At 39.5% G+C, this 19721-nt stretch overlaps 1 protein-coding gene across 1 annotated transcript in view; it reads left to right on the top strand.

Annotated features, from left to right (window-relative positions):
- LOC111335974 (dynein axonemal heavy chain 2) overlaps positions 1–19721 on the top strand; it is a 70221-nt gene that overhangs the window by 2029 nt on the left and 48471 nt on the right. Inside the window, exons 4-25 of the mRNA XM_088728234.1 lie at positions 2173–2411; positions 3478–3669; positions 4332–4469; positions 5764–5871; positions 6102–6278; positions 6511–6669; positions 7501–7683; positions 8910–8987; positions 9495–9631; positions 10185–10331; positions 10987–11143; positions 11288–11422; positions 11792–11896; positions 12027–12197; positions 12376–12504; positions 12872–12987; positions 14787–14882; positions 15659–15859; positions 16239–16395; positions 16957–17163; positions 17755–18048; positions 18460–18613. Of these exons, the coding sequence (XP_088584360.1) occupies positions 2173–2411; positions 3478–3669; positions 4332–4469; positions 5764–5871; positions 6102–6278; positions 6511–6669; positions 7501–7683; positions 8910–8987; positions 9495–9631; positions 10185–10331; positions 10987–11143; positions 11288–11422; positions 11792–11896; positions 12027–12197; positions 12376–12504; positions 12872–12987; positions 14787–14882; positions 15659–15859; positions 16239–16395; positions 16957–17163; positions 17755–18048; positions 18460–18613 (3480 nt within the window). The remainder of the gene's footprint in view (positions 1–2172; positions 2412–3477; positions 3670–4331; positions 4470–5763; positions 5872–6101; positions 6279–6510; positions 6670–7500; positions 7684–8909; positions 8988–9494; positions 9632–10184; positions 10332–10986; positions 11144–11287; positions 11423–11791; positions 11897–12026; positions 12198–12375; positions 12505–12871; positions 12988–14786; positions 14883–15658; positions 15860–16238; positions 16396–16956; positions 17164–17754; positions 18049–18459; positions 18614–19721) is intronic.

The raw sequence follows: 19721 nt of genomic DNA, 5'->3' as shown, positions 1-19721 counted from the left end.
GACGTTTTGTTGTGTAGTATCGCTGAGTATTTTTACGAGTTGTGCTGTATTTTGACGAGCCCTACGGGCTCATCAAAATACAAATAACGAGTAAAAATACTCAGTGATACTACACAAGAAAATGTCTAATAAGTTATTTATTATCCAACACGCCAAACTGTTATTTAAGTGCGGGTGAATTTCGCAGATGTTTATTTACGGGGAGTGCGTGACAGAAGTATGCGAAGCGGATCAGAATTGGCGCATTGTTGTGCTGCTGTTTCTATTTTCTTCATTAAATGAAGAAATTTTCTGGTCGTCAAGCTGTTTTTCTTTGTTCGATTCATGTAATGAACTTTGATCTATATTTGCCAGCCATTCTGACTCTTCGTCGTCGGAAATATGATTCAAATTGTCTGCCATTTTCTTTTTTTTTTTTGTAACTACAATCCAATTCTTCACTTGCGCGATGCAAGAAAACCAGTTTAACTGGTACTACAATAGACAAGTACAAATACCGCGTGATATTTGTACTCTTCTATGACGTTATTTGTACTTGGCTGGGTGTAGTTGGATAATAATATGTTATATTGTTAATTAAATGTGTCTCTCCCAGCTTGTGCATGGATGGTACATAGTTTAACTATGCTATGGATGGTACAACAGTGCATAAATGTATCAAGACAAAATACTCTAAGCATTAATCCTTCTAAATCAGTCCCTTGTAACCCTTAATCTCCCAAGATCTGATTGTTAATTCTCCTCTCTAGCTGCTACACATTTCCTTGTAAATTGGTTATGAGAATTGGGTGTTCAATCAAGGTAAGAACTTACATGTTGATCACTTCTGGAAGTTAAGAGATTATGAACCCTTAACTCTGAAAAACGTGATAAACATGTAACTTCTTCCAGTAATATCCATACATAATCTGGCAAACAGGTAATGAGAATTCTCAAACTTATCAGGCAAAAGTTGTTGTCTTGATCTAAATACAAATTCTGGTACCTAATTTACATGCATAAGCTAAGGAAATATGTAGGAAATGTGTAGCAGTCAGAGGGGATATTTAACAATCGAATCTTGAGCTCTACAGGATTACAGGAAATATGCCCAAAAAAAGGTAGTTAGGGTCTTTATTACTTCAGGTTACCGACTGCACCCTCAGGGGTTTCTTGCGTGCAAGCGATGTAGTGTGTCCGGTTTAAATTTTAGATATCTAAAACCCCTATATCAAAATTAAAGCTTATAGGACTGGCTATTAGACCATACCAAAAATTAAAAAAAAATGAATTGTTGAATTTTTCACGATTTCTAAATGCGAGCACCCGAATCACCTTTTGAACGTTACATGTCAAATTGAATTTTGTTTTTCGCTTATTTTTTGTGTTCCTCCGTTTCTGGTGCCAAAGTGCTAAAAAAACGTGTCTGCAATTTGCCATATTCAATTTCAGTGAAAAGTTACAGAACATTTTTGAAATAGGATTAAAAAAATGTGGAGTGATCGTACAAAAATCGCTCTTGAAAAAAAAGTATTTAGAAATAAAATATTCGGAGACACTTTTTCGTTGTTTATATGTAAAACTAGCTACTGTCAAAATTTGAGAGCAATCAAATAAATTCCCTTTGACTTGTAGCTCTTAAAAGGTGATTTGGGTGCTTGCATTTAGAAGTCGTGAAAAATTCGACAATTAATTTTTTTTCAAAATGTTTGGTATAGTCTGATAGCCAGTCCTATAAGCTTTAATTTGATATAGGGGTTTAGATATCTACAGTTTAGACCAGACGCACTACATCGCTTGCACGTGAGACACTCCTGAAGGTGCACGGTAACCTTAATACATGATTGCATAAGTTCTAGTTTTAAAAAAATCAGTAGCATTCCATTCTCAATTTGATTGGAAATATTGAAGTCAAGTAATTACTTTCATATTTCAGCTACTAGCTCAATTTCTTAGCTACATACCCTGGAATAAAGAAATTATCAACAAGAGGATTATTACCAGTATTTGATCCAAACCAAATTCTTCAAACTAAGATCATAAAAAATGTATGGGAGACAATGAAGAGATTTCATTTTGAAATCTGGAAGAGAAAGTGTTAAGTGGACCTTAATGCTGTATTACGTATACTGTCAGTGACTTGCTTGTCTAGTGTGTTTGTGCTGAAATATTATTTCCTTTATCTATTTTTAGCTGCCATGATCCACTGGACAAGACAAATAAAAGAGGTGCTAAGTAGTCAAGACACATTTGAAGCAGCAGAAAATTCAGGACCATTGGAGGAGATTGAGTTCTGGCGCAGTCGCTGTGCTGATCTGTCTGGAATCAGTGAGCAGCTGGACAAGCCAGGAGTAAAGAGAATACAGTCAATTTTGGAGCACTCAAAGAGTTCTTATGTTGCTCCATTTCTCAAGCTCTCAAAGTTGATTCAGGTCTGTCTGTCTGTTGGTCTGTCTGTTTCCAGAGCTGTGACAGTGTAAGAGTGATCAGTAGAGGGTACAAACCCCTCAGCTAGTTTGCTATCTGTATACTGGCCTACTTTAACCTCAGTTATCACTGTGACAGTAATTACTGGTAAAAAATAGTACAGTGATTAAAATATCGTCAAGGAAATTTTTAAAGTGATGATTTCACAGTTTTAAGTAAAATTCGTAATTGGCAGGTAACAGGTTTCAATGTGTTAAATCAATCCCATGATTAGAAATTGTTTGAATGTTCATGCGCATAGTTCCCAGTCTTGCATCCATGATAACCTGCCTACCTACAATCTTCTTTTTTCCCTTCCCCTTTCAAACTTATTGGCACTCCTCCCTGTCTTCCTGTTTGTCTCTCAGTCAAGCTCTGACAAAGGGCTACATCTATAATGCTTGAAATGTCAGCATTAGAAACTCTATACAGGGGCCAATTTACATTTATTCATCAACTCAGTTGGGAAAACCAAACTATCTTTTATTACACGACTCGAGCAGTCAGAGTGCCAATAACTAAAATCACCCAATCAAAATGCTCTATTGCCGGTCAATATTCTCTCAGTATTGGACCGGGCACTGTCCCGAATGGTTCCGAATGATACTGCACTTGTGTCCCTTTGAACTTCAGTTGTATAATAAATCTCTTATTAACCAAGCTTGCTTGGGACCATACTGGAAGAATATCGGCCCTCGGTCTTTTTGGTACGGACCTCGCTGCGCTCAGTCCGTACTGTCAAGACCTCAGGCTGATATTCTCCCAGTACGGCCCTCGCGCTTGGTTAATACTTAAGATATATGTAATACCCTTACTGATGCACCACTCAGAGGTTTCTTAAAGACACTGAGCCCCTAACCATCTTGTCTGTCAGTCAGTTCGTCAATCAGTATGTCTCGGCTTTGTAGGTGATTCAGAATAACAAATTGATTTCAGTCACCAACAGGATGCGCAAAGTAAAGTGTGGTATGTAAATGGTTAGAAATGTATAGATCTTATCTGCTGTAACATGATGTTAATTCTGTCTCAAAGGATGGTTCTGCTCAAGCCCAGAGTAATCTTATGTTCCTGTCCTTGCTGAAGGGACCTTGCGAGGATCTTGCTCAGGCCCAACCTAAAGACATTCCAGGGATGCTGCCCAAGATCCTCAACTTAATTCGTTTTATATGGATGAACTCAGAGCATTACAAGAGTAGAGAGAGACTCACTGGTTTACTGAGAAAGGTAAGAACCTGAGTGGACAAATAGATGTAAAATAATAGCAAACAGTGGACAGCTGAGGAATGAAACTTACTCAAGAGTAAATGTAAAGAAAAAGAATAAATGAAGTTAGGCTTGATGTCAAAGTGTACATGTATGAATGTGTTTCAGTTGTTTCATTCTTTTTATCTCTGTAAGGTAAAAGTTCAAGTGTGTGCACTGTACTGTACCTGAGTCGAGTGGCCCAGTCCCTGCCAAGAATTATCCCTGGTAGTTTTCTTAGCTTGAAATGTTGTTTTCCAGAACCTTGTCCTGGCTGTTATTTAACAGCTGACAGTAATGAGTACATTTTCAGACAATGCTCTCGTAGCATCCCACTGTCGCAATATAGCTCCTCTCTTGATTTGTCAGGAAAATGTGATGAAATAGTGGGAGTAACCTGAAATGAGTTAGTATCTCAGCAGGGGGTAGTAGCAAATTACTCCTAGTAACTTCATGACTTAATTCACCCAGATTACTTTTGACAATATTCTGACAGTGTATGTTAAAAACAGGTACATCTAGGTGCATGCAGTCTTAATTATTTCGATTCTTCTGCTGGGCTTTCTGAATGCTCTCAGTAAATTGACATTATTTGATCATTGAGTGGCTGAGCTTTGACCAGTGATATCTGTTTGCCTTCTCAGGTTAGTAATGACATCATCAAAAGATGCAGTACCAAAATCTCACTAGATGATATCTTTGAGGGAAGGATCAAGACAAGTATGCAGGGACTACAGGAGAGCATCGAGTGCTGTGAGTCATGGAAACACACCTACAGCAAGGTAAAGTTACTGTCAGTGGTATACACCTGTAAGGAAAGTAAAGAGATATGAATGATGAAATGAAGCTATTCATAACTGGACCAGTTTTCAGAGTTTTGTAGATGTTGATGAGATTTTGCATGTGCAGAGCCATTTTTAGCTGCATGCATAGCATGCAATAGAACCAAAAGTCCAGAACTTAAGCATATATGATGTACAGGTACTCGTAGATCCCATGCAAAGTGAAGGCTTACGAAAGAACTTGTGTCATACTCTGAGAACTGGTAAATCAAATTAAAGTGTTGAAGTGGTGGAGGTTTTTGTTACTATACATGATTGTAATTACAGGTATATGTTAGTGAAATTCATGTAATAATTACATTGTTTTTGTCCTGTGGATGATTTACAAGTTAAAAAAATGATCCTCACAGCTTAATTGGACTTATAGAAACAGTTAAAGTTACTGTATATCCTCTAAAAAGCACCCACATTCCAATAAATGCCTACCCCCTAGGCTATAATGTCTTGAACAAGTATCCCTGTCAAGTAAGGGGCTCTCCACTCCTCCCTTGATTTCTTAAATAGAAGGGACACAAATAAAAGCTGCTTCTATTCCCGCTTTATCAACGTTTTAAGCTTCAACTATTGCAGAATCAGTACGGGAGAATAATAAGCGCCCTCCTTCCAATAAGTGCCCTTCCTTTTTAAGCAAAATTTCAAATAAGCATACAGGTGTTGAGTTAGGGAATTTGAAATTGAGTCTCTGAGATACCATTTGGGGGTACCTATCATGCAAGCTATTGACTGACACTTGTTGGAAGCAAAGCAAAATCATAATTTTACATGGGTTCTATCAAAGAGAGCTGTTAAGACAAGTTACTGGTAAAAGGTAAAGATATTAAATTTTGACTTTTTGGTCGGTCTGCTAATTAGCAACTACGCATGCACAGCGTTGGTTCCTTGGAAGCGGCAGTAGTGGACAGCTGTTTCGCTCTTTTTAGAGCTCATTAGCACTGCATAGCCAACCTCTCATGAAAGACACAAGTTCTTTGTAACGAGAGGTCATAACTTCCAAGGTGGACTAAAGTCTTTTTAAACCCCAGTCACCACATTACAAATGTGGGACCTGCTATGATGTCAGCATGACATAGGAAAAAGAAAAGTGTCTTCAACAGTACATTGAGAGATATTGGTTGTATCCCATCTCGGTCATCAATGGATACCTAGAGACCCAATAACTCTGTCATCTGTATCTGTCTCCAGCATGCAGAAGACAGTACCAATTGTTTAACCATTTGACTTTATTTGCCTACAGATCAGTAAAATGCATTCCAAGTTGTCAAGTGAAAGATGGATTCTTGACCAGAGTAGCATTTTTGCTCAAGTGGATGCTTTTGTGCAGAGGTGTAAAGATCTCTTGGAGGTATTGTTGTGTACTGTGTAAGCTGCAATTCACTGAGTGAAGTTATTGGTATTGAAAGTACTGGAGTATTTTATGAATCAAAGAGAAAAAATGTGTTAATATAATGCTGGAGAACAATACTTTGCTGTTTGCAGTTTGCAAATTCCTTCCTTGCAAATGGCTAATTCCCTACACAATGCAAATTACTTACCTTGAAATGCTTGTTACTATTGAATGTGTGAATTCTGCAGGTATGTGAAGGGCAGATCCACTTTGCAAGAATGTATGATGGTGAGAAAAGACCCCTACCTTGCTTCCATGGTGTACGAGGACAAGAGGTGGTCAGAAGCTTACTGGAGATTGAAGCAACATTTGAGAAGAATCTGCAGATCCTCAAAAATGTTAAGAAAACTATTTTAGATGTTAAGGTAGGAAAAAATCACAGAGCGTTATAAGGTCTTGTGCTCAAAGTGAATGAATACCATCTTGACATGATTTGTATGTTTACATAAAACAATTTTTTTTTTCTGCATCTGAAAAATTTTTGTGGACAAGCTCTATCTCTGTAGGTTTAAACATCTGTGTTGAGATGCATAGTTGTCTTAAGGTTGCTGATTTTAATGTCCCCCTTTTGATTAAATTTTATGTCTTTCTTATCAGGCAACAACATGGCATGATGATTATAACAGATTCCGTGCTGGTGTGAAAGACCTGGAAGTGATGATTCAAAATTTGATGTCCTCTTCATTTGAAACAATAACTACTGTCCCAGAGGGTGTGGAAATTTTGGACATATTCCAACATTTGTCATCAAGAGAGGTAAAATATATATCTTATTAACCAAGCGCGAGGGCTGTACTGGGAGAATATTGGCCTAAGGTCTTGACAGTACGGACCGTGCGTAGCGAGGTCCATACAAAAAAGACCGAGGGCCGATATTCTTCCAGTACGGTCCCAAGCAAGCTTGGTTAATAAGAGATTTATTATATGACTGAAGTTCAAAGGGACACAAGTGCGGTATCATTCGGGACAGTGCCCAGTCCAATACTTAGAGAATATTGACCGGCAATAGAGCATTTTGATTGGTTGATTTTAGTTATTGGCCCTCTGACTGCCCGAGTCGTGTAATAACATCAGTTCTTAACTCATTGCATTATGAACTGAAGACTTATTTACTTCAAATCTGTCGTTCTTACAAAGGCTCTAACAAGCTTCCTGCATGACAGGACGGAAAATGCGTGCACTGTAAGTACCTCCTGTTGTCCCATACAAAGCCTTAGAAAAGTTTCCTACGGCTTTGTATGGGACAACGAGAGGTACTTACAGTGCACATGTTTTCCGTCCTGTCATGGGTTTGTTAATTTCCAAGGCCTCTATGTGAAAGGAGACTCATCAGAGAGGGAAGCCAGTGGGGGGGGGGGGGGGGGCTATTTAGAACTTGATGAAGGCCAAATTGCAAGTCATTTTTTTACTTCTGTGTTGTTCCCCAGATTAACTAGACTTCCTTTCTTTGGAGCCTTAGATAAGAGGAACTTAATAGAGATGGAGGAGTTTAGAGTTGGAAACTTTTGGAGTGGGAGGCCTAAAAGAGAGGTGGGCTTATTACAGAGGAGAGATTATTAAAATTGTTTTTTGTATGTTGTATTTTAGGCCATCAGACGTACAATTGACAAGAAAACAGTGGAAGTGTACCAACTTTTCAATGAGGAACTAAACCTTGTTAAGAAAGAGTTCAATACCAAGACTGTGGACTTGCCGCCTATGTATCCAAGTTATGCAGGATCAGCAGCCTGGGCAAGAATGCTGAAAAGAAGGATAGATCGACCAATGAATGTAAGATGCTTATCTCTATCATTGTTTTTAATGGGGAGGCCAGGGTTGAGGTAGTGGATGGGATACTAGTCTGTCACAGACAAATCTGTCAAGATCTTCAATGTTCTTGGCAAGATCTTCAAGGATCTTTTGTTTTCTTGCCAACATCTTTCAAGATCTTCAAAATTCTTGACAAGATCTTCTTTGAAGATTCTCAAAGATCTTGGAAAGAGACTGAAAGATCCTTGAAGATTTTGGCAATAAAAGATCCTTCATGAAGATCCTCATAAGGATCCTCAAAGGTCCTCCTGAAGATCTTTTAGGATCCTTCAAAAGATCCTACAAGGCTTTGCTCTAAGAAAAATTGAAGGGAGCCCAGTGCTCTGAAAGTGTGAAATCCAGGGTGCCCAACATATGCTTTATATGAAAAACCTAAGATTCCTGAGTCACCCAAGAGCAAAAGTAAGGCTTCAGGGGCCACCAGGCACTGCTAGAGCCCAGCCCTGTCCTACAAAGATTTTCTCCAGGGTTACCCTTCAGTATTTTATCAGGTTATCCTGATAGTTCATTGCTACCCATTTACACTCCTGGGTGGACTGGGGAGGTGCTGTGAGGTGATGGTATCTTGCTAAGGAACACAACATGGTGGTCGGGCTGGGGCTAGAAGTGATAATCTCTTAACCTGGATTCCACCAGATGCTTTTATGCTACTTTGTCTTCCTTGACTGGGCCTGTAAATTGGTCTTTACTTTTGATTGTACAATTTGGCTGTGCAGGTCAGGTTAGTCCTCAAAAAGGTAGGTGCAGGTCAGGTTAGTCCTCAAAAAGGTAGCAATGGGTGACCATCATTAACCTGGGGTACTGTAGCCATATTCATTTGTTTTTTTCATCAGGCAAACACTCCCTTAAGGAAGTGCTTATTGGGTGGCGTAACACAAAAACATGACAATAAGAATACATTTTACTGTAAGGGTAGAATTCATCATCTGAATCAAATGATTCTGCTGCTTATTTCTGCCTATAAGGAGGCTGATGAGATTTCAGTTGTTGTCCTGACAACAGTCCTCTCAGGATTGCTCCTCCTTGAATGAATGTCCCATGTAATAAACTGTTACTCCTAGGTTCAAAGTATGCACTGAATCTTGTTAATTTTTTTTTTCTTTTTTTTGATGTTTCATTTCTCCTCATAAGGAGTTGAGGCAACTATATAATTATCTCCTTGTTAGTAATTTTCCTTCATCTCACAGGTTTTGAACAAGGCATTCTTTTTGCCACTGATTGGGACTGGGGAGGAAATCAGGTCACAATACCAACAACTTGCTCAGGTACAGCACATCTAGTTTAAAGCAGTGCAGTAACTGTACTTATCGGCTGAGTGGGAGAGCCAGATGATAAAAAATTGGCTCTCCATCTGTGTGTGTCATAGCTAGAAGTCAAATATTGTCCTGTCCAGTTCAACCTTTTTCAGTCGATCAATCAGCATTTTATCATTTGATTGCTGCTCTCTCTTTTTCTTTCTTTTCCCCCCTTACATTAAGCCTACAGATCTCTACCCTTGCCTTAAATGATAGACTTTGAAAATGTAAGAGCGAGTTAAAATTGCCTTAATTATCAATGGTTTGATTTTTTTTGTCATTCGCTCATGATGAAGGTTTTATTTGAAAGTTGTCTTAAGATATTTTGACTTAATTACATGGAGGAGCTTCTTTAGATGTCAAATTATTGTCGATTAAAAATCTGCACAGTTTGAGGACTTCGTGCAAACTAAACGTTTTTCTATACTGATAAGCATTGAGAACGCGCTCAACACCATTTTTCCTCTATCCATCCAGGCTCTTGATGAATTTGTCAGAAAGACTTTTAATGAATGGACTTCGACTGTTGACAAGGAAGCTATCAGACTGTTAGAGATTCCCCTCATGCGACGCAGCTTGGACAGATCAGGGACACTTGACCTTAATTTTGACAGGTTAGTTTAGGTTATTTAGCAATTTTTACTCTGACAATCTCATTAAAAGAGCGCGCAGAGGAAGGTTTTTAAGCATAAAATTGGTGTGATTCATTAAGAAATACATGATAATTGGAAAGGACAGTTAAAATCTAGGAGTGTATCAGAGGTCACCTCGGACTTTTTCTCCATGTATCCTTGAATCGATGGAGAGAAAAGGGAAAGATTTCTAATCAAAAATGTATTTTTCCATCTATATGCTGTCAACATTATATCTCTTCTCTAAATAAGTGCTATATTATAGCAATTTTCAATTTAGTGTTGAAAGAAATCGGGGATTGCTTTGGTTTTGCTTAACTTTGATCCGTGACTGGTCCAGAAAACTCGTGCCTTCCCCACAACCAATCACATGCAAAATTAAAAACAATAACGACTTGATCGCGAGCGTTTTCCCGCGCTTTCGTCGGTTTCTGATTGGCTGTTGTGATTACTTTGGTTTTAGTTTTATGACACTCGACTATCAAAAACCGCTCTTTTATATCTGTATAATAATGTTACATGTCGTTCTTTGCAGGAACCTTCTGAAGTTGTTCAACGAAATTCATTACTGGGAAAAATTGATGTTTGAGACTCCTCACTATGTCTCTGAGCTGTACATGAAGAAGGAAGATCTACGTATTCTTAGGGAAAATGTCTTGCTTGTTGTCCGTGACTACAACAGGTCTGTGCTACGTGGTCAACTTTGTTAATTGGTATTTAATGCCTTGGAGTTTAATAACAGTAACTGCTCCTCCGGCATAAGATACTAGCTCTTCGCATTGAGAGGTAGAGTAATGTTATATATCTTATTAACCAAGCGCGAGGGCCGCACTGGGAGAATATCGGCCCGAGGTCTTGACAGTACGGACCGAGCGCTGCGAGGTTCGTACAAAAAAGACCGAGGGCCGATACTCTTCCAGTACGGTCCCGAGCAAGCTTGGTTAATAAGAGATTTATTATACGACTGAAGTTCAAAGGGACACAAGTGCAGTATCATTCGGGATCATTCGGGACAGTGCCCGGTCCAATACTGAGAGAATACTGACCGGCAATAGAGCATTTTGATTGGTTGATTTTAGTTATTGGCCCTCTGACTGCCCGAGTCGTGTAATGAAAGAGTTTATTGTTACTGCGAGGTTCTTTCAGGCACATGCATCTAGCTTATGTTCAAAAACTATTTGATCAAACACTCTCAGACTGAAATACTATCTAAAGAAGAAGTGGTGTGTGAATTTTCTCCTTATCATCCTTTACATTTGCTGGTGGCAGGGCTATATCTATTGGCTTTTGGAAAAATTGCTGCATACTTGAACTTGGTATTGTTGCTTGTTTGGCAGGATCATAGCAGTTTTGTCCTCTGAAGAACGTGGTTTGTTCAGAGAGAGAATCAGATCACTGGACAAAAAGATTCACCCGGGTCTAACCAAACTATCATGGGCCTCAAAGGGAATCTCAGATTACTTCATTGGAGAATGCAGGAATAACTGCAGCAAGGTACATGTACTTATCGTTGTCTTTAAACCCCAGCTTATGCAATTTAGAGTTACGCGAGTCTGCCCTTGAGTTTGTATTTTACAAAGACATCACAAAGGCACTTTATGCTACTCGGATCCATAACTGCAAGTTTTCATTTTACAGGTACAAGATATTGTGGATGACTACAAGAATGCAAACCTGACCATCTCCAAGAATTGCAAGAAGATCAGTGAGATGTTACTTGTCAAAATTGATGGCAAGAGAGTCTATGACAATCTGGAATTTGAAGAGGAACAGGTAAACTACGCTCAACAAGATTTTGGGTATACTGATCAATAAAGTAATCAACTAAGTAATTGATCAGGCCCCGGTAGTTCGAAGGGCGGATAGCGCTATGCACTGGATAAATCTCTATCCGGTGGATAGCGCAGTACGTTTTGGTAACACTTATCCGCTGGATAGCGATTTATCCGTTGGATAGCGTTATCCGCTCTTTGAACAACCGGGGCCCGTTGATTAGTTCGATCATTCAGTCAATCAACTGATCAATTGAGATGACGAGGTCAAGTAGTAGATAAGGTGCTTTCAGTGAGTAGTTTAACGCTGAAGACTAAAGGCGGTCGAGGAGCTAGATACAACGGCTGATCCTCCTTTGACTCTTTCCAGAAAAATCATCGAAGCATTGTGCAGACAAGACTGCAAGTTACCCATGTAGAGATTGTTAGCATCATGAAACAGACATATGAAGTTTTCAAACATGATGGCCAAGAGGTATTATGATTGTTGATTTTAGATGTGTCATTTCTAAGTCTTTATCATGGGAAAAAAGTTGAAACGGCTTAGCTGGGAATCACACTCAACGGTTTGCGGGCTTATTTGTCTTTTCTGTTTTGTTTGGTAGGTGCAAGCCCATTGGTTACGCTACACTGAGAAAATGGATCGTATGGCTGAAGAGGCATTCAGATTGAATGTGAAATGGTCATTGCAGGAACTGTCCAGAGCCATTAATGGAGATGGAAAGAGTGCTCCAAACCCTCTACTAAGGGTCAAAGTTGTACTGGAGGGAGATAAGGTTTGAAGCGTGTTTATGCAGGTCAAATTTCACAGAAAAATCGAGTTTCCAGATGGGATTTTTCTCTTATATTAAAATTGTTTATTTCATCTTTACATAAATTTCACAGAGGTCTTGTTATCAAGGATTAGAACAGACGCTAATCATTTGTATCCTCGCCTTTTCTGGTAACAATTAGGTGGAGTTCTCACCAACACTGAAAAAACTTGCTAGCATGATGGACAACATTGCTGTGCACTTGACTTCTTGTTTGTCAGTTTTCCAACGGCTACCGGATATCCTCACCAAGAAGCGTTCTATTAAAGATGTAAGTATAACAGGACATGCAGTAGTGAAGACAAAAATTACATAATCATACAGAAAATGTTATATTTCGTTATTATCTACTAGTTTTGATTTTGATTAGAAGAGCATTTGGTAAATGCAATATATTTTCAGAATAGCGAAGACGTAAAAGATACCGTCACATATACAGAAAAATATTTATTTGGTCTCAACCCGCCCAATCAATATGAAAAAGAAGGGCATTTGATATCCTGGGTAAATCACAAAAATTATATAAATATAAATTGTTAATATTTTTACTTTAAAAAGTGGCTGAAAAGAAAGGGAAGCTGTAAACGGTCATTTAAGGTGGCAGCTGGTTAACTTTTGTGTGTCTTGCTTTGTTGCAGCCTGTCTATGCGATAATTGAAAGAGACGAAGAGACAAAGAAAATCCAAGCCAGCATCAAGGCTGGAATGTCAGCAAACGCCTCACATTTGCAATCATACCTCAGCACCTGGGATAGGTATGAATCGGAATAGCAATTTTCAGCTGAGTGTCGAAAGTAATCCGGGATTGCATCGGTTTTGTTTACTCCGCAAAGTGATTGGTCCAGAAAACTCGTGCCACTCTCTCAACCAATCAGATGCAAAATTATCATCAATCACGAATTGGTAACCCGCGTTTTCCAGCGCTTTAGGGAGTTAACGTGTTTTTATTTCGAGTTCCCATGGGCTCCTCGTGAATTTTTCTTCCTGTGATTGGTTGTTGTGACTGTTTTTGGTTTTGGTTTTAACGACACTCACTCGAAAAGCGGTGATTAGCCTATAACTGCAATGTAACCGAGTAGAGTCTAATTCGGTCTGAAATCAAACTGTTGATGAAAAAAAATAAGACAAACGCGAAGCGGAATCACGATTTGGTAATGTAACCGAGTGGTGTCTAATTCGGTCTGAAATCAAACTAATGATGAAAAAAAATAAGACAAACGCGAAGCGGAATCACGATTTGGTATTAACGGAACGATACAAAATTGCCAATTAATCAAAACTGAGGCAAAATTTCTTATCGTGCATAAGAGCTATTGCAAACACTTTTCCATTAGTGTTCAAATCGGTATACAGATAGCCAATCATGACTGAGAATTTTGTTAGAGTTCTAATTAATGTTAAAAACCCGGGGAGGGGATACTCCCTTATAAAGGCTTAATGGGGACGTGCGGCCAGCCAGGGTATGTTTTTCGAGATTTTTGTCTTAAACAGGGTATCGATTTATCAATTTTTGTCTTAAACAGGATATCTTTTCTTGAAAGAGAAACAGCAAAATTGTTACAAGCTCTTAGTTTAATTAATATTGAATTCCGTTGATTTTGGCATTGATACCAGGCACATTAAATGTCTTAAACAGGGTATCAAAAATCGGAATTCTGTCCTAAACAGGGTAGGAAAATCAGCGATATTTGTCTTAAATAGGGTCTGGGTATAAGGGGCCGTGCCGCACCTCCCCACCCAGGAATATATCGAGTACCCCCATGGGGTTAAAAGTGCACGTTACCCGAAGAGATAAACTTTGTAATAAAGCAGTTTTACAGTAAAACCTCCATTCTTGAGCACAAGAGTACCTAGCATGAAGGTAACAAAAAGTAATGCTCTATGAGCATTTTTCATTCATGCTTCTTAAACTCGGGAAAATTCCTTTATTTTCTCGTTTCGAGCGTCTCGAAACTCGACTGGATCCTCTAAGTTTTCGAAAATCGAGTGTCATGAATCGAGGGGCGAGGATCGAGTTTCGAGGTACTGTCAACTTACTTTTGAGCGGCAATGTGCGTCATAAATGTCATCCACCAAAATTGTATTTGATGTTTCTAGACGTACAGTGACTCAGTAACCGCCACCTGTTTAGCTCAATTGGTTAGAGCGCCAGATTGTGTTGTGCGGGAGGTCGAGGGTTCGAGCCCCGGCCGGACCAATACTCATGCTCTTAAAATAACTGAGGAGAATTTGCTACCTTTCTATAATATCAAGAAATGGATAGATATTCTAGTCTTCCCGGATAAGGACGAATAAATGGAGGTCCCATCTCCTGCAGTGTTAGGGGTAGGAGACGTTAATTTCCCACGCACGAGATTACTGTGTGATGGATGTCCTCCCCTGGGGTGGGATGTGTGGGGGGAAAGGTGAGGTCGTTACATAGACCAGAGGCGCCTGATAATGCTGACGTCTGATCTCAACCTTAATAACATTGTAAACCTTAGCAATTCAGTCTATGCTGCTATTCAAACCATTCACCAATGTCATTGACTCATTGAAGCTAATTTATGTTTAGTTATCGAGAAATCTGGGAGATACAGAAGGATGCCTTCATCAGGAGATATCAGAGGCTAAACCCACCTGTGTCCTCGTTTGATGCTGACATCTACAGGTTTGTGATTAAATAATCGCTGCCGGGACCCTTTTTGTCCAGACGAAGGGCTCACGCTCGAAACGTTAGCTTTTATAACCGTAACGGTGGCCAATTTACCATTTCAACTTTGTTGATATGTTCAAATTATTTCGTTACCCCCACCGACGCAGCGCCAAACAGTTTCTTTAGAAACTATCAGCCTTAAACCCTTACACCCTAATACCGGTATGCATATTCTCTCTACTGTTCTTTACGCATTTCTTAAGGTGCCGGCGAGGAGAATTTGTTTAACAATCACGTGTTCCTCTAGTTAGTGATCATTTCCTTTATTCTCCTGACCTTTATGTGTGATTCAGGGGTGATATTGTAAGGAGAAATTAGATGCTGGTCTCTCTTAAGGGTTAAAGGGCTTAAGTGCTATTTCCTCACTCAAACTACTTGGAAAGCCTGCAGTGAGTTTCAGCTTTGGGAATCCGGTAGCTTTTCAATGACAATATTTAAGCAAGATTTGGTCAAAAGGGAAAAGGAAGTCGAGGTAGCAGTGATTGTTCCATACAAATTGGGACTGCTGTTTATGTTTGTAACACCGGCTCTAATCCGCGACTTGATCGTACGAAGTTTTGGTCATCCATGTTCTATTCTGGCTTTTCCGTGTTTCCCTCATGTTCTACGATTTTTAACTATTCCTTTGCTATTTAAGTGAATTCTACAGCCATAATAGCCCCGTAGCTGTTAGACATTTCCCTTTAAACATGAGCAGTTAATCATATATTATTTTGGGGGAAACTCTCCAGGTACACAGAAATTGCTAATAACTTCCAGAAAGAGGAGACAGTGCTCAATATTGATTTTGTGCTCCTGGATAACTCGCCACTGAAGTTCGCTCTTTTGAGCCATTGCAATGAATGGCAGAGCAAGTTTACCACTCTTCTGCGCGAAATGGGTAGCCAAAAACTGCTGGAGCTGCACAACTTCTTAAAGGACAATGCCAAAAAGTAAGTATTGAGCACCGTTTAGTTATTTATTCCTAGCAATTTTAAGGTAGTTGTGCTTGTAAAAAACCTAGGGTAGAAATATCTCAAGAGGCTTGTGGGAAGTCAAAGTAAACTAGAAAAATTACCTGAAGTGCGAATAGACGTGACTAACAGGGTGGGTATTAATTCTAGCTTTCTGTCTTCTTCATCGGGAGAATTGCTAAAGTTTTTGAACAATCAAAGAGAAGACTGAAAGCCATTTATGCTTTACCCTGATTAATCTTCCCTTTCGTAAACATGCATAACCCTCCAATAACTGAAACGCTGTAAAGTAAGGCAACTTATTTAATTACTCTGCGAGTATTGCTTACTTGTGGTGCATTTGATATCATCTTTACAGACTCAGTGCTCCTCCAGAAACCCTAGATCAGTTGGGTGATAGTCTGGCTCTGTTGGAACAACTCCAACAAGATCTGTCAAACATCGAGGCCAAGTTTCCACCTCTACATCAGCAATTTGCTATTCTTGAAAAGTATGAAGTTGCTATACCAGAGGAGGTAAAATAATTTCATGACCAATCAAAAATTCAAACCTTGCTTTGACTTCTTTGTTGCTTCTTTCCTTCAAACTAGTTATAAACGACTTGTGTTTGTAAAGCTTCTGTGCAGTACTCTTTATTTACGCTGTGGTGAAGGGATTAGAGACTGTGCAACCACTCGAATGAAAGCCTCTGAGTATTTCTTTCATTCCATGTGCTAGTTACAATCTTGTTAATGCCTTGTTTCTTTTAAATGTGACCATGACGTTCATAATCTCTCAACCATAATTTCCTAAAAGTAAGATATCTAGTAACAAGCATGGAAAAAGAAAACTCATTTTGAGTCCGCATGAGGATTCGCCCTGACGCTTTACCACTGCGCTACAGAGACTCTTTGGTGAGAAAAGCCATCGCTATGTTCATATGTGACCTGCATTCTGTTTACTGCCAGAAATAGAATAAGAGAGATGGTAACTTTTCCCACTTTCCTCCTATTTTTCTTTCTTGCGAAACAGTTCTTTGCCTCTTTTGGATACAAGAACTGAACCTTTCATGCTTTTAACTGTCCACTTTCCCACAGGTACAACAGATGCTTGACCAGTTGAGTGGTGAATGGGTATCCTTCCAGCAGTGTTTGATTGACAGTGATGCTATGCTGAAGAAGAGTAAAGAGAAGTTCAAAACAGGGCTGATTCATTCTTCAGAGGAGTTTAAGAAAACTGTCTCAACACTGTTTGATGATTTCCAGAACAAAGGACCATTCAGTAACTCCATCTCTGTGAAAGAGGTATGTATATGTAGAGTGTTTGTGGAGCTGAGAAGGAAGATCTCTGAATCGTGACACTGGGACCTTTAGAGCGCTATTTGCTTGAGTGTCCTTAAAAGAAAAGAAAAAACAAAGTAACCAAAGTGAAAACACCTAACTACCTAAAGGCAGTCCCGGATTACTTTTGACAATCAAATGAAAGTTGGTTTCTGTTAGTAGTGACTACACTCCATACATCAATACACCTCGAGCAGACCTTCGTTCCGAAAGTTATCTGTCTCGCGTGTAAAAAAAACTAGTTTGCGAAAAGAAAAATTCTCGGCGCCTGGGAAACTTCTTGCCGTTTTCTTGAGGTGTTGAAGAGTATAGAATCAAAGTATAAGCAGGGCTCGACACTAACTCTTCAACTTACTAGCCAAGTGACTAATGACATCTTAGATGTTACGACAATTTCAATTTGTTTACTAGCCAAACTGGCTGATGGAAATCGAAAAAGTGAATTTCTACTAGCCTGTGGGTAGTGGGCTACAGTTAATGTCGAGCCCAAGTCCAGTCATGCCACTTTGTTATGATTTAAGGGCGTGCATAATGAATTCAACATTTTTTTCTTAGGCTTTGGGAGAGGTCAAAACGTACCATGAACAAGTCATCAATTTGAAGACACAAGAAAGCAAACTGAGACGAGGATTAAACATTTTTAAGATTGAACAGCCTCCGTCAAAGGATCTACAAGGGCTGGAGAAAGATCTAGAATACTTGGAGCAGATCTGGAGCATCACAAATGAATGGGAAGACCTGTGGGATGCTTGGAAGGTTGGCAAGTTCGAAGAGCTGGTCACCACCGACATGGAGACTACGTCGCAGTTGTTGTTCAAAAAGTTGAATAAGCTGGTTCGAGAAGTAAAGGTAGGGATAGTTCAAATTCGTCGACGTGCTATTAGTCTCAACGCGTCATGTGACCCCTTAAGTCCCGCCACTTAAGGTAAGGAATATTTAGTGATATTCCCCAATTCTTAACATTCGAAGCTCTCAGTTTCCCCAAGCTTCGTTCTCGGAAACTGTTCGACTCACGGAACAGATAGTAGTATATCAGGGGACGAATGTCTGAGTACATTTTCGTGCCAAATGGAGGCTATTGTTAAATAATACATGTAATCCTAATTTGTGGTTTTGGGAGCAGGTAGGAGCTGTGCTGAGAGTGAGAGATCTGGGGCAAAATCGGAATGGGACTCTTCATAGGAACAGGTTGATGAAAACGTGACTTATAACTGCTCGTTCTCTTGTACTCCCTAAGTGTATCATACTTTTCCCCCGCAGGACAAAAACTGGGAGATTTGTGACTCCATCAAGTCTCGTATCGAGCAGTTCAAGCGCACCATGCCGTTGATCCAAGACCTGAAGAACCCGGCTATGAGAGACAGGCACTGGGCACAGATCAAGTCTGAGGTTCAAAAGCCTTTTGATCAGAATGGTAAGTTAATTCATCTTGTTGCTTACTTTTCCTTCTCATCGTTTGGGAATAGAGCAATTTTTAAATTGAGTGTCGAAAGTAATCATGGAGAGCTTTGGTTTTACTTCACTCTGCTCTGTGATTGATCCAAAAATACTGTGTTATCCACTTAACCAGTCAGATGCAAAGCTAAAATCAACGGCGACTGGGTCATGCGCAGTTTACTTGTTTTCGCTTTGAGTTCTCATCGGCTCATGATAATGTGAACCTTTCTTCGAATTGGTCACTGGGATTACTTTGGCTTTAGTTTTTCGACATTAAATTGAAAATTGCTCTGCAACACAGGATACCTTGCGGCAAGTTTTCACTATGATGCTCTAGATGTTGGATTTCAGTTTTTATATTTGACTAAAAGCGTCACTGGTTATACCAGAAGTGGTTTCTGTTAAAACGACACACTCAACAGAAAGTGACAGCGTAGTGAGTCTTACGGGATTGCTTTCGTTTCAGAGGATTTTTTGAGTGTACGTTTGAAACCCTTCGTTCGTTAAGGTTTCTTCTTTAGCGCGCGCACGCGCTCGCATGGTGTGTGACGTGTAGTTTCCCCGTGACGAGAATTACGTGAGCAGCAGATGCGCGCAGAGACAGTTAGACTAATAACAGGAAGAAAGGCTGATAGTTTCGAAAGAAACTGTTTGGGGCTGCGTCGGTGGGAGTAACGAAATAATTTGGATATATTAACAAAGTTGAAATGGTAAATTGGCCACCGTAATGATTACAAAAGCTGACGTTTCGAGCGTTAGCCCTTCGTCGGAGCGAATCATTTGCTCCGACGAAGGGCTAACGCCCGAAACGTCAGCTTTTGTAATCATTACGGTGACCAATTTACCATTTCAACTTTGTTGATATATCCAAATTAATAAGAGGAAGAGCGGCGAAAGTTATCCGAGATTGCATTTGGGTTTGCTTTAATTACTGTGCACAGCGATTGGTCTAGGAAACCTGCACCAGCTTCTCAACCAACCAAATACAAATCAAAAACCAATTGCGATCTTATCACTCCGGTTTTCCAGCGCTTTAAGCAATTCGTTTTCACGTCAAGTCCTCATTTGCTACATTTGAAGTTATT

Source organism: Stylophora pistillata, chromosome 7 (genome assembly GCF_964205215.1).
Source record: "Stylophora pistillata chromosome 7, jaStyPist1.2, whole genome shotgun sequence".
NCBI lineage: Eukaryota > Metazoa > Cnidaria > Anthozoa > Scleractinia > Pocilloporidae > Stylophora > Stylophora pistillata.
This window is presented reverse-complemented; position numbering and strand designations above follow the sequence as displayed.